The sequence below is a fragment of the Loxodonta africana genome, chromosome 2 (assembly GCF_030014295.1).
Source record: "Loxodonta africana isolate mLoxAfr1 chromosome 2, mLoxAfr1.hap2, whole genome shotgun sequence".
NCBI lineage: Eukaryota > Metazoa > Chordata > Mammalia > Proboscidea > Elephantidae > Loxodonta > Loxodonta africana.
In genome coordinates, this window is record NC_087343.1 from 186,052,870 (window position 1) to 186,067,065 (window position 14,196).

The 14,196-nt window shown below is 36.9% G+C and overlaps 1 protein-coding gene across 1 annotated transcript in view; it reads left to right on the forward strand.

Annotated features, from left to right (window-relative positions):
* The window catches only part of RARS1 (arginyl-tRNA synthetase 1), a 37,760-nt gene that overhangs the window by 14,306 nt on the left and 9,258 nt on the right, over positions 1-14,196 (forward strand). Inside the window, exons 9-12 of the mRNA XM_003404647.4 lie at positions 791-895; positions 2,492-2,670; positions 3,259-3,368; positions 12,244-12,349. Of these exons, the coding sequence (XP_003404695.1) occupies positions 791-895; positions 2,492-2,670; positions 3,259-3,368; positions 12,244-12,349 (500 nt within the window). The remainder of the gene's footprint in view (positions 1-790; positions 896-2,491; positions 2,671-3,258; positions 3,369-12,243; positions 12,350-14,196) is intronic.

The following is a 14,196-nucleotide window of genomic DNA, read 5'->3' on the forward strand; positions in this document are numbered from 1 at the left end:
ATTTTTCTAAAACTGAAACAACTAGTAAGGAAGTTTAGTAAGACATGGGGGTGCAAGATTTAACTTTCTGGCAAGTCAGCAAAAATTAATTAGAAAATAGAATTGAACAGAAAAGATCCTATTTGTAAAACAGAGTATCAAGAAATGTGTAAAACCAAAATGAACAGAAATATACAACAGGAGATAATAGAATGTTCAATGGAGTGTCATTCCACATTCCCTTGTTCTGTAAGTTCATTTATAGTTTAAAGACAGTTTCAAAATCCGCAAACTTGACAAAGTCACTTTAAAGAATAAATGGATAAACTAATCAGTAGATCTTTGAAAAGAAGACTAACGATGGCTGATTTGCAGCACTAGGTATTGAAATGTTTTATAATGCTACAGTACGTAATGCTAGACAGACAGGTAAATGGTACAGATTAGGAAAAACTTAAGAAATTTTAGTAAATATTTGATCCTCAAATAGAAAGAGCTTTTTTCTCTCATTTACGTTTTTTAAAGTTACAGAAGTACATACTCCTTGTAGAAAAAAAATGTAGGCAGGAAAAAATTAAAGAAAAATTATCTACAGTCCCACTCACTGACAATATTTGTGGTGTGTATCTTTCATCTTTTCCAAACATAGAGTTTGTATGTAATGACTCTATATCATGCTTTTTATGTAATTAATTTCCTTCCTTCCAAATGTCCCAATTAACTAAATAATTGGCTTTTAATGTAGGATGCATATTTCCTGTTTGTTTAAATTCTAATACATTTTCTTTATTTGGTCAAAATTTTTCCCTAGAGTTTAATAAAATCTATAATGCGTTGGACATCTCTTTAATAGAGAGGGGAGAATCCTTCTATCAAGATAGGATGAATGATGTTGTAAAGGAATTTGAAGATAAAGGTAGGCATTATTGCTTTTTTTTTTTTTTTTTACTTTTTGTTATTGAAATTTTTAAACAGACAAAAGTGGAAAGAATAGTGACCCCAGCTCCACGTACCCATCATCCAGCTTCAACAGTTATGAGTTCTAGGCTACCCTATTCATCTATACCTTCCCATACACACTGCTTACATCCTATAATTTCATCTGTAACTTCTCGCATACCTATCTCTAAAATATCAGCACACATACACCAACCACAGTACCATCATCACACTAAAAATATTGGTAATAATTTCTTAATATCAAATAGAATTCAAATTTCCCAAGTTGATTCATAATTTTTTTAATTGTTAACTTGTTTAAAGTCCGCATATTACATTTGCTTGCTATATATCTTTTAAGTTTCTGTAAATCCATAGGTTTCCCCCTCCCTTTTTTCCCTCTTTTATTCTTGAAGAAACTGGGCCATTTCCCTATAGAATTTTCCATAGAGTTTCGTTTAATATAATCATCTGTTTTCTGAACAAGTTTGATTAGTTTCCGGCTTGTGTTTTATTTTGTTTGTTTTACTCTGTTTATTTGCAAGAAGGCAAACAGTGTCTGGTCGGCTGTTTTTTTGTGATATTAAGCTGAATTAGTGGGCCCAGGTGTTGTCATCCTTATATATCCATAAAGTTAAGTTCCCCTTCAGATTTTCCCCTAGTGGTTTTAGCAGCTATCGATGTTCATTACTTGATCCATTATTTCATTAGAGGCCAGAAAATGGTAGTGTTCCGTCATTTCCTTCTCTGTTTGTTAACCTGGAATTCTCCTATGCAGGACGTCACATAATTATTTTGGTTATCCTGAGGTACAGTTCATATGAGACATGTGGTGTAAATGCTTGATTCTTTTCTATTATTAGTCAGTCTTTGGAATAATAAGTTAGTTTCCTGGTATCTGACAAGTGAGTTGTTTGACTTCAGCATTATTATGAACTCATGGGTTTTAATAAATTTTTTAATCAACTGCCTTTATTATTTTCAGTGCTCAAATTGGCCCATTTTTGGCCAATGATAGCCCCCTCAAATTTGCAGTCCTGTTTTTTTCCCCTTGACCCCTACAGCCTTTGATAGTTCCTTGTTTTCTGGTGTACAGTATTCCAGGCTCACTTTGTACAGTTTCTGCTTTAGCCATTTCTCCACTTCGCACTCAAATGCTAAATCCTGCCATGTTTGTTCCTGGAACCCTGTAGTTTTTAATTTCTTTTTAGTACAGTGTACAAAGCAGCTATAAAATTGCATCTTAGAGGAAGGTTATGGCTCCAGCTTAAAAGCAATCCACAGATTTCCATGTTCTGGGTCTGCAAGCAGGTGGCTCCAGTGATGTGTTAGGAGTGCAGGGGCAAAGGTGTGGTATTAGCCCAGAAAGCTGCCGGGATATCTGGGTAGGCCCAGAAAACACCCAGGTACCCCCAGCAACCTTGACAGCCATTTTCCAAGGCTCATAGTAGGTCGTGGTGATTAAAAAAAAAGTTGTGATTTTTATCGGCTCTAATAGATACCCTACAATGACTAAGCATATATATGTCTTCAGGGTTCTCTTAACATTTTTAATATTTTTTTTTTCCCCTAGGATTTGTACAAGTAGATGATGGCAGAAAGATTGTGTTTGTCCCAGGGTATTCTGTACCATTAACCATAGTAAAATCAGATGGAGGTTATACCTATGATACATCTGACCTGGCTGCAATTAAACAAAGACTATTAGAGGAAAAAGCAGACATGATTATATATGTGGTGGACAATGGACAAGTGAGTTTGTAGATTTGTATATGTTCATAAATTGTCTGATTGGAGGCCAGACACTGTGGTGGGGTTGGTGGCATTTGGCACTGGGAAAGTGTAAATTTCTCCCAAAGCCCAAGATTTAGAAGAATGAACAGGGTTTGGACTCAGGCAAATTGGACACTTCCCAGCTTGGGGTCGTAAGCTGGAAAAGGTTACTTCTCTGAACCTCAGTGACCATTCCCTATCTGATAGGGTTGTTGTCACACCTAAAATTTAATTCAAATTATTGCATGTGATCCTGGCCTTAATTCAGTTTTTTTTCACATTTAAATGCTTTATATTCAATAATATTTTAATATTACTTAGCCATTTAATCAGCATGCTGCTTAAACTCTGTGGCATCTTTGAACATAGACATTGTGATAACAGCCTTGCTTTTACTGTTTCCCATATGTAGGGACTAAAAGAGCTTTTATAATTATAATTGCCTCACAAGATTGGTGAATGATTTAAATTTTACAAACCTTTATTCCTAAGCACAAACAGAGCCTTAAATCAGTTTTTATTATTAGAAAATCTAGCAAGTGACTTTATTTTTCTTTTCCTTTGTAGTCCATGCACTTCCAGACAATATTTGCTGCTGCTCAGATGATTGGTTGGTATGACCCTAAAGTGACTCGTGTGTCCCATGCTGGATTTGGTGTGGTACTGGGGGAAGACAAGTAAGTCTGGAAAACCTGAAAATGTCAATGATATACCAGCCTCCCAGATTTCTTTGGGAGAATCCATGTTTCATTTGATACAATACTAGAAATGAGAAAGTTCTTAATTTTCTTTAGTCTTAAATATGCGATAATGGTGAGCCCCACTGAGCTGTTTTGTGCTGTGTCTCATCACTACCAAGAGAATAGCCCATTACGGAAATTTGTACAAAAGCTGGATGAAAGCCAGACTGTAAGCTTAACAGATTATAAGGGGTTTCCATTTCCACAGATCTGAATCATAAAATCTGTAACAGTACCTCCTCAGGTTTCAGACAAAATATTCAAGAATTTTTTTCAAGCGTTATGTAAATATCTTTGTTTTTTTATTCACAGTTGGAAAACCTGGTCAAAGGGTTAAAGTTCATTGAGGTTCCAGTTGAGGTTTATGCTTTCAACACACCTAAAGATTTTAATCTTCCTCTCAAATATATTAAGTTTATTGAGGCCTACATACTGATACCCATGCTTTCAGTTTCTCTAGTTTCCAATCATTTATTTTCTGCTCCATATTTATAAAATAAAAATGTAAGTATAATCAAATATTTATATACAGTATTCATCAATTCAAAGGCAAACCTTTTTTTCACATTTGAATGCCTTACATTCAGTAGTATTTTAGGATTATTTAGGTATTTAATTAGCATGCCTCTTAAACTCTGTGGCATTTTGGATTTGGTGACAAGGCCCAAATGTTATCATCATACAACGGTTGTAGAGCTTCTTAAAGAACGTTGTCTATCCATAAAGTCCTCCATCAGACTTTCCCCTAGTAAGAAAAGCATAAAAGCCAATGCACAAAAGCCCTAATTTAAATATACAAGGCAGATTAGCTGTGGTATGGTATAATTTTAGATACACATTATCTGGAGGTCAGAGATCTCATTACACATACGTTTCCTCATTATAATATGTGACTCTTTCATGGAGTAGCAGTTTTTTTGAATCAAAAGACATGCTGGGGGAGGTGGGGCCAAGGTGGAGGAGTAGTAAGACGTTTCCGGTGAACCTTCTTACAACAAAGAACCAAAAAACCAAGTGAAACGATTACAGTTATGACAAGCTAGAAGCCCGGAACAGGCAGTACGCCCAGCAGGGCAAGGAACGCACAGATAAAACAGTTCAAGAAATTAAAATGGTTATTCAATAACATAATGAAAAATTTAATAAGCTGCAAGAATCCATAGAAGGACAGCAGTAAGAAATTCAGAAGGTTAACAATGAAATTGCAGAATTAGATAACTCAGTAGGTCAGAGGAGCAGAATTGAGCAAGTGGAGGGCAGAATTGGTGAGATTGAAGATAAAGCACTTGGCACCAATATATTTGAAGAAAAATCAGATAAAAGAATTTTTGGAAAATGAAGAAACCCTAAGAATCATGTGGGACTCTATCAAGAGAAATAACCTACAAGTGGTTGGAGTACCAGAACAGGGAGGGATAACAGAAAATACAGAGAGAATTCTTGAAGATTTATTGGCAGAAAACTTCCCTGATATTGTGAAAGATGAGAAGATGTCTACCCAAGATGCTCATTGAATTCCACATAAGGTAGATACTAAAAGAAAGTCACCAAGACATAATCAAACTTGCCAAAACCAAAGATAAAAGAGAGAATTTTAAGAGCAGATAGGCATAAATGAAAAGTCACCTACAAAGGAGAGCCAGTAAGAACAGGCTCGGACTACTTAGCAGAAACTATGCAGGCAAGAAGCCAATGGGATGACTTATATAAAGCATTGAAGGAAAAAAATTGCCAGCCAAGAATCATACATCGAGCAAAATTGTCTCTCAAATATGAGGGCGAAATTAGGACATTTCCAGATAAACAGAAGTTTACAGAATTCTTAAAAACCAAACCAAAACCCAAGAAATACTAAAGGGACTTCTCTGGTTAGAAAATCAATAACATCAGATATCAACCCAAGACTAGAACACTGGACAGAGCAATCAGATGTCAACCCAGTTAGGGAAATCACAAAAATAAATCAAGGTAAAAACACTCAAAGCAGGTTAACTGCGATGTCATTATGTACAAGAAGACAACATTAAAACAAAGAGGGTCTAAGAAATGTAGTCATAGATTTTTCACATGAAGAGCAAAACAAGACAATATAAAGAAATAAAAAGTAGGTTTAAATTTAAATAGGGGTAAAGATTAAGGTAACCACAAAGGACGCTAACTATCGTACTCATCAAAATAAAATAACAAGAAAAAAAATAGAGACTCAGCAAAACAAAATCAATTGCAACGAAAAAGAGGAAGAGACTATAAACTGCTCAGCACAAAAAATTAAGTGGGAAAAGGAAACTGTCAACAACACACACAAAAAAAGACATCAAATGACAGCACTTAACTCATACCTATCCATAGTTATGCTGAATGTAAATGGACTAAATGCACCAATAAAGAGACAGAGTGACAGAATGGATTAAAAACACAATCCGTCTATATGCTGACTACAAGAGGCACACCTTAGACTTAGAGACAAAAACTAAAACACAAAGAATGGAAAAAAAATAAGCAAACAACAATCAAAAATGGCAGGAGTGGCAATATTAATTTCTGACAAAATAGACTTTAAAGTTAAATCCATCATAAAGGATAAGGCAGGACACTGTATAATGATTAAAGGGACAATACACCAAGAAGAGATAACCATATTAAATATTTATGCACCCAGTGACAGGGCTGCAAGATACATAAAACAAACTAACAGCATTGAGAAGTGAGACAGACAACACCACAATTACAGTAGGAGACGTCAGCACACCACTTTCAGTAAAGGACGGGACATCAGAAAGAAGCTCAATAAAGACACGGAATATCTAAATGCCCAATCAACCAACTTGACCTTATAGACATATACAGAACACTCCACCCAACAGCAGCCAAGTATACTTTCATTTCCAACGCACGTGGAACATTCTTTAGAATAGACCATATGTTGTCATAAAGCAAGCCTTAGCAGAATCCAAAACATCGAAATATTACAAAGCATCTTTTATGACCATAAGCCCATAAAAGTAGAAATCAGTAACAAAAAAAGCACGGAAGAGAAATTAAACACTTGGAAACTGAACAATACCCCACTAAAAAAAGACTGGGTCATAAAAGACGTCAAGGATGGAATAAAGAAATTCATAGAATCCAATGAGAATGAAAGCACTTCCTATCAGAACCTTTGGGACACAGCAAAAGCAGTGCTCAGAGGTCAATTTATATCAATAAATGCACACATCCAAAAAGAAGAAAGGGCCCAAATCAAAGAATTTTCCCTATAGCTTGAATATATAGAAAGAGAGAACAAAAGAAACCCTCAGGCACCAGAAGAAACCAAATAATAAAAATTCGAGCAGAATTAAATGAAATAGAGAACAGAAAAACAATTGACAGAGTTAACAACACCAAAAGCTGGTTCTTTGAAAAAATTAACAAAATTGATAAACCATTGGCCAAACTGACAAAAGAATATCAGGAGAGGAAGCAAATAACACGAATAAGAAATGAGATTAGTGATATTATAACAGACTGAACTGAAATTAAAAGAATCGTGTCAGATTACTACGAAAAATTATATTCTAACGAATTTGAAAACCTAGAAGAAATGGATGAATTTCTAGAAACACACTGCCTACCTAAAGTAACACAAACAGATTTAGAACAACTAAATAAACCCATAGCAAAAGAAGAGATTGAAAAGGTAATTAAAAAAACTCCCAACATAAAAAAGCCCTGGCCCAGACAGCTTCACTGCAGAGTTCTACCAACTTTGAAAGAAGCATTAACACCACTACTACTAAAGGTATTCAGAGCATAGAAAAGTGTGGAATACTCCCAAACTCATTCTCTGAAACCAGCATATCCCTGATATCAAAACTAGTTAAGGACACCACAAAAAAATTACAGACCTATATCCCACATGAATTTAGATGCACAAATCCTCAACAAAATTCTAGCCAATAGAATTCAACATATCAAAAAAATAGTTCATGACCAAGTGGGATTCATATCAGCTATGCAGGGATGGTTCAACATTAGAATAACAATTAATGTAATATATTTTATGTGTAAAACAAAAGACAGGAACCACATGATCTTATCAAATGATGCAGAAAAGGCATTTGACAAAGTTCAACACCCATTTGTGATTAAAAAAAAAACTCTTAGCAAAATAGGAATAGAAGGAAAATTCTTCGGCATAATAAAGGGCATTTATACAAAGCTAACAGCCAACATCATCCTAAATGGAGAGAGTCTGAAAGCATTCCCATTAAGATCGGAAACCAGACAAGGATGCCTTTTATCACCACTCTTATTCAACGTTGTGCTGGAGGTCCTAGCCAGAGCAATTAGGCTAGATTAAAAAAAAAAAAAAATGGCATCCAGATTGGGAAAGAAGAAATAAAAGTATGTCTGTTTGCAGTTGACATGATCTTGTACATAGAAAACCCTAAGGAATCCTCAAGAAAACTACTGAAAGTAGTGGAAGAATTTAGCAGAGTTTCAGGATACATGATAAACATACAAAAATCGGTTGGATTCCTCTACACCAACAAAAAGAACATTGAAGAGAAAATCACCAAATCAATACCATTTACAGTAGCCCCCAAGAAGATAAAATACGTAGGAATAAATCTTACCAGAGAAATAAAAGACCTATACAAAGAAAACTACAAGACACTACTGCAAGAAACCAAAGGAGACCTACATAAGTGGAAAAACACCTTGCTTATGGATAGGAAAACTTAACATTGTAAAAATGTCTGTTCTACCAAAAGTCATCTATAGAAACAACACAATTCCATTCCAAACGTGAACAACATTTTTTAATAAGATGGAGAAACAAATCACCAACTTCATATGGAAGGGAAAGAGGCCCTGGATAAGTAAAGCATTACTGAAAAAGAAGAACAAAGTGGGAACCCTCACTCTACCTGATTTTAGAACCTATCATGCCACCACCATAGTCAAAACAGCTTGGTACTGGTACAACAACAGATACACAGACCAGTGGAACAGAATTGAGAATCCAGACATAAATCCATCCACATATGAGCAGCTGATATTTGACAGAGGGCCAAAGTGAGTTAAGTGGGGAAAAGACACTCTCTTTAACAAATGGTGCTGGCATAACTGGATATCCATCTGCAAAAAATGAAGCAAGACCCATACCACACACCACACACAAAAACTAACTCAAAATGGATCAAAGACCTAAATATAAAATCTAAAACTATAAAGATCATGGGAAAAAAATAGGGACAATGCTAGGAGCCCTAATACATGGCATAAGCAGTAACAGTGCACAAACACCAGAAGAGAAACTAGGTAACTGGGAGCTCCTAAAAATCAAACACGTATGCTTATCCGAAGACTTCACCAAAAGAGTAAAAAGGTTATCTACAGACTTGGAAGAAGTTTTTAGCTGTAACATTTCTGATCATCTGGTCTCTAAAATCTAAATCTACACAATACTGCAAAAACTCAACTACAAAAAGACTGATAATGCAACTAAAAAATGGGCAAAGGATATGAACAGGCACTTCACTAAAGAAGACCTTCAGGTAGCTTACAGATACATGAGGAAATGCTCACGACCATTAGCCATTAGAGAAATGCAAATCAACGAGATTCCATCCTGCTCCAACAAGGCTGGCATTAATCCAAAAAACACTAATAAATGTCGGAGAGGTTGTGGAGAGACTGGAAGACATATAGAGTGCTGGTGGGAATATAAAATGGTACAACCACTTGGAAATCAATTTGTCTCTTCCTTAAAAAGCTAGAAATAGAACTACCATACAACCCAGCAGTCCCAGTCCTTGCAATATATGCTAGAGAAATAAGAGCCTTTACACGAACAGATATGTGCACACCCATGTTCATTGCAGCACTATTTACAATAGCAAAAAGATGGAAGCAACCAAGGTGCCCATCAGTGGGTGAATGGATAAATTATGGTATATTCACATAATGGAATACTACTCATCATTAAAAATGATGACTCCGTGAAACATTTCATAACATGGAGGAATATGGAAGGCATTATGCTGAGTGAAATTAGTCAGTTGCAAAAGGACAAATATTGTATGAGACCACTATTATAAGAACTTGAATAATAGTTTAAACAGAGAAGAAAACATTCTTTGATGATTAGGAGAGCAGGGAGGGTGGGAGGGAGAGAGGTTTTCACTAATTAGATAGTAGATGAGAACTATTTTAGGTGAAGGGAAAGAACACAAAATACACAGAGGTCAGCACAAGTGGACTAAACCAAGGAAGTTTCCTGAATAAACCAAATGCTTCAAAGGTCAGTGTAGCAGGTGCAGGGGTTTGGGGACCATGGTGTCAGGGGACATCTAAGTTAATTTGGATAATAAAATCTATTAAGAAAACATTCTGAATCCTACTTTGTAGAGAGGCATCTTGGGTCTTAAACGCTAGTAAGTGGCTTCTAAGATGCATCATTTGGCCTCGATCCACCTGGAGCAAAGGAGAAGGAACACCAAAGACACAAGGTAATTATGAGCCCAAGAGACAGAAAGGGCCACATAAACCAGAGACTACATCAGCCTGAGACCAGAAGAACTAGATGGTGCCCAGCTACAACCGATGACTGCCCTGACAGGGAACACAACAGAGGACCCCTGATGGAGCAGGAGAACAGTGGGGTGCAGACCCCAAATTCTCATAAAAAGGCCAGACTTAATGGTCTGACAGACTAGAAGGACCCTGGAGGTCATGGTTCCCAGACCTTCTGTTAGCCCAAGACAGGAATCATTCCCAAAGCCAACTCCTCAGACGGGGTTTGGACTGGACTATGGGATAGAAACTAATACTGGTGAAGAGTGAGCTTCTTGGACCAAGTAGACCCATGAGACTATGTGTGCAGCTCCTGCCTGAAGAAGAGATGAGAGGGCAGAGGGTGTCAGAAGCTGGCCGAGTGGACATGAAAATAGAGAGTGGACGGAAGGAGTGTGCTGTCTTAAAACAATAAAAAATAAAAAAAAAAAAGACAAGACATACTGGGTCCTTATATGGTGTTCATGGTCCTACGAAAGTACTTAAAAACTAACCAGAGAATTCAGTATTGTTTATAGTATCTTAGTTTCAATTTTTTAACTCGGATTAACATTTAGATGATTAGTTCGACAGTTGGGTGAAATTATCAAGTTTACGTTCTATACCTGACAGTTATCACAACATTCGTATCTTGGCATTTAACTCATTGCGTAATGGCTAAGGTATGCTTTTCTTGATAATTTTTTTTGTCTCTGCACTCTTAAAGCCATGTAATTACACCATCCTTGCGCCTTTTTTCAGATGAATAATTTACATGGTAGTTAACCAGTGGCAGTTTATGATATTTAAAATATTTACGTTAAAATGCTAACAGGTTCTGCCAATTTGGTAGTGAAATTTTCTGTTTTTGGGTTTTTTACTATAAATAATTTATCTGTTTATTTCATCATCATTCTGTTATTCCTTGAACAACTGCCTGCTGAGTACCTGTTCATGATATTGGCTAGGTGCTACAAGTGTGTGTATAAATACAACGTAAAGCCTGACCTTTCCTGAAGCAGAGCAGCTTCCTGTGTAACCTATTAAAATAAATATGCCAGTCCCTGTCTTGGGAGTTACTGATTTATTAGGGCTAACATGGATATTGGGCATCTCTCTTTTTTTAAAAAACTCTATTTGTATTCTGATATGCATCGCTTATATTAGAACCACTGGTCAGAGGGATAGACAGGCAAAAAGTGAAAATATAAGGCAGGCATAGGTAGGGAGTATCAGAAGGAACCAGGAATTGAGAACTAGAGACATTAAGGAAGGCATCCCTCAGATGGATCTGGAGGTTAGGTAACACTCCAGGGAATAGATAGCCTAAGGAAAGCCACAGAAGTAGTTTATGTATTTTGGGAATAATAAAGCAGTTTTAATTCTGTGATAAAAAGCATGTAGGTCTTTTCTAAACCAAGCTCTGAATATATAACTTTAATAACAAGTATTGCCATTATTTTGGTAGGTTAGATAGAAAAGCATGCTTAATTTGTACCCTTGATACCTTTGAAGGATTTTTAACTTAAAAAGGAAAAAAGAGACAAATTATGTGCATAGAGCCGTGTGAACCTCCATTCTGTTTAATAAATAAAATCCACTTTTTTCAACACACTTTTATAGTAAAGTTACCCAGGGCAGTGCTTATCAGTGACCTGGCCCCATCCACAGATACACTGATTTCAGTAGATCTGAATGGGGCCCTGGCATCCTAGTCTTTTATGTTCTCCAGCTGATTCTAATGTGTATCCAGGCTTGGTTACCACTGAATAAGAGGCATCATTTTATAGAGAAATGTGAATGAGATTTTAGTTAAGAATTTGCTCCCTTTCCAAACAATTCTACAAATGTCCATTGTATTAATTTTTCTCAAAGGATGAAACAAGCTGAACTTTGTGTTCCAGGAAAATGAGCAAACTAACGGATAAGTGTTTATTTCTCTTTCAGGGACTATTAAAGATAAACAATTAGAGGGTGCTATTAAGAACCCTGAAGCATAGGATGCTTTGAGTTGAGGGCTCAGGTGAGAGACCCTCAAAAGCAACCCCATTTCCTTCTTTAGGCACCTTCCCTGGTTGCCAACTGGAGTGAGTGTCACCACTGACTTCGAACCCTCTCTAGTAGCTCTCAGGGAATGTATACCTTGAAAACTTGAAGCAGGCGTATGTTGCAGTTCATGGTTAGATTCCTCAAACCTTTAATTTCAGAGATTTCTGAGTCAGAAGATCTGTTTCAGAATCTAATCAGAATCAGGGCTTTTAAATGTTTTTAGGAAGAAGTTTAAGACACGTTCAGGTGAAACAGTGCGCCTCATGGACCTTTTGGAAGAAGGACTGAAACGATCCATGGACAAATTGAAGGAAAAAGAAAGAGACAAGGTAATCATAGGCTTTATTTGCATAATGTGTACCATGCGTTGTGTTGTGATTTCTCATTTTTGTTCTCACCAAGAGAACTGGAGGAGTGAATCCTCGTAGGGCAGGCTTATGCTGCTCAGTTGTATTGCACAGTAAGTGTGTTCAGTGAACTGCTGAGTATATTTTGAAAATAACAGTTTTTGGCTTTTACAAAAGGCAATGACTTTTTCCTCCTTTGTTAATGTGGCATAGTATCTCTGCTACTTAATGCCATTTCACCTGTTTCTACTTTCAACTGATGATGGGAGAACATTGTAGACTGAGAAGGTGTGATTTTTAGCCCACATTAGAGTCTACATTTGCTGAACTCCTTCCTGTGGGGGCATGTGTGGAGTAGTCGCAATAGCCAGCACCCACCACCCAAATTCCTGATGAGCCATCAGAGCAGGCAACGTGATGGACTTTCTGAGCATCCATAGAAAGAGCTATGATTGAGTTTGTGTGGAATTTGGAGGAGCTATGTTAAAATGACCCCTACGCATGTCTGTTGTACCATGGGGGCTTGTGTGTTGCTGTGATGCAGTAAGCTATACCACTGGTATTCAGATACCAGCAGGGTCAACCGTGGTGGACAGGTTTCACCTGAGCTTCCAGACTAGGAAGAAGGACCCGGCAGTCCACTTCTGAGAAGTAGCCAGTGAAAACCTTATGAATAACAGCAGAACATTATCTGATGTAGTGCTAGAAGATGAGCCCCTCAGGTTGAAAGGCACTCAAAATACAACTGGGGAAAAGCTGCCTCCTCAAAGTAGAGTTGATCTTTATGACGTGGATGAAGTCAAGCTTTCAGAACCTTCATTTGCTCATGTGGCACCACTCAAAATTAGAATGGCTGCAAACATCTATTAATAATCGAAACATGGAATGTACGAAGTATGAATCTAGGAAAATTGGGAATCGTCAGAAATGAAATGGAACACATAACCATCAATATCCTAGGCATTAGTTGGCTGAAATGGACTGATATTGGTCATTTTGAATCAGACAATCATATAGTCTACTATGCTGGGAATGACAATTTAAAGACGAATGGTGTTGCATTCATCATCAAAAAGAACATTTGAAGATCTATGCTGAAGTACAGCGCTGAAAGCGATAGAATAATATCCATATACGTACAAGGAAGACCAGTTAATACAACTGTTACTCAAATTTACACACCAACCACTAAGGCCAAAGATGAAGAAATCGAAGATTTTTACCAACTTCTGCAGACTGAAATTGATCAAACGTGCAATCACGATGCACTAATAATTACAGGTGATTGGAATGCAAAAGTTGGAAACAAAGAAGGATTGGTAGTTGGAAAATATGGCCTTGTGATGGAAACAAGGGTGGACATCATGTGATTGAATTTTTCAAGACCAATGACTTCTTCATTGCAAATACTTCTTTCACCAACATAAACAGCTACTCTACACATGGACCTCGCCAAATGGGATACACAGGAATCAAATCGACTACAACTGTGGAAAGAGATGATGGAAAAGCTCAATATCATCAGTCAGAACAAGGCCAGGGGCCAACTGTGGATCAGAGCATCAATTACTCGTATCCAAGTTCAAGTTGAAACTGAAGAAAATTAGAACAAGTCCACAAGAGCCAAAGTACGACCTTTGCTGTATCCCACCTGGATTTAGGTATCATCTCAGGAATAGATTAGACGTGTTGAACACTAGTGACCAAAGACGAGACGAGTTGTGGAATAACATCAAGGACATCATACATGAGGAAACCAAGAGATCATTAAAAAGGCAGGAGAGAAAGAAAAGACCTAAACAGATGTCAGAAGAGACTCTGAAACTTGC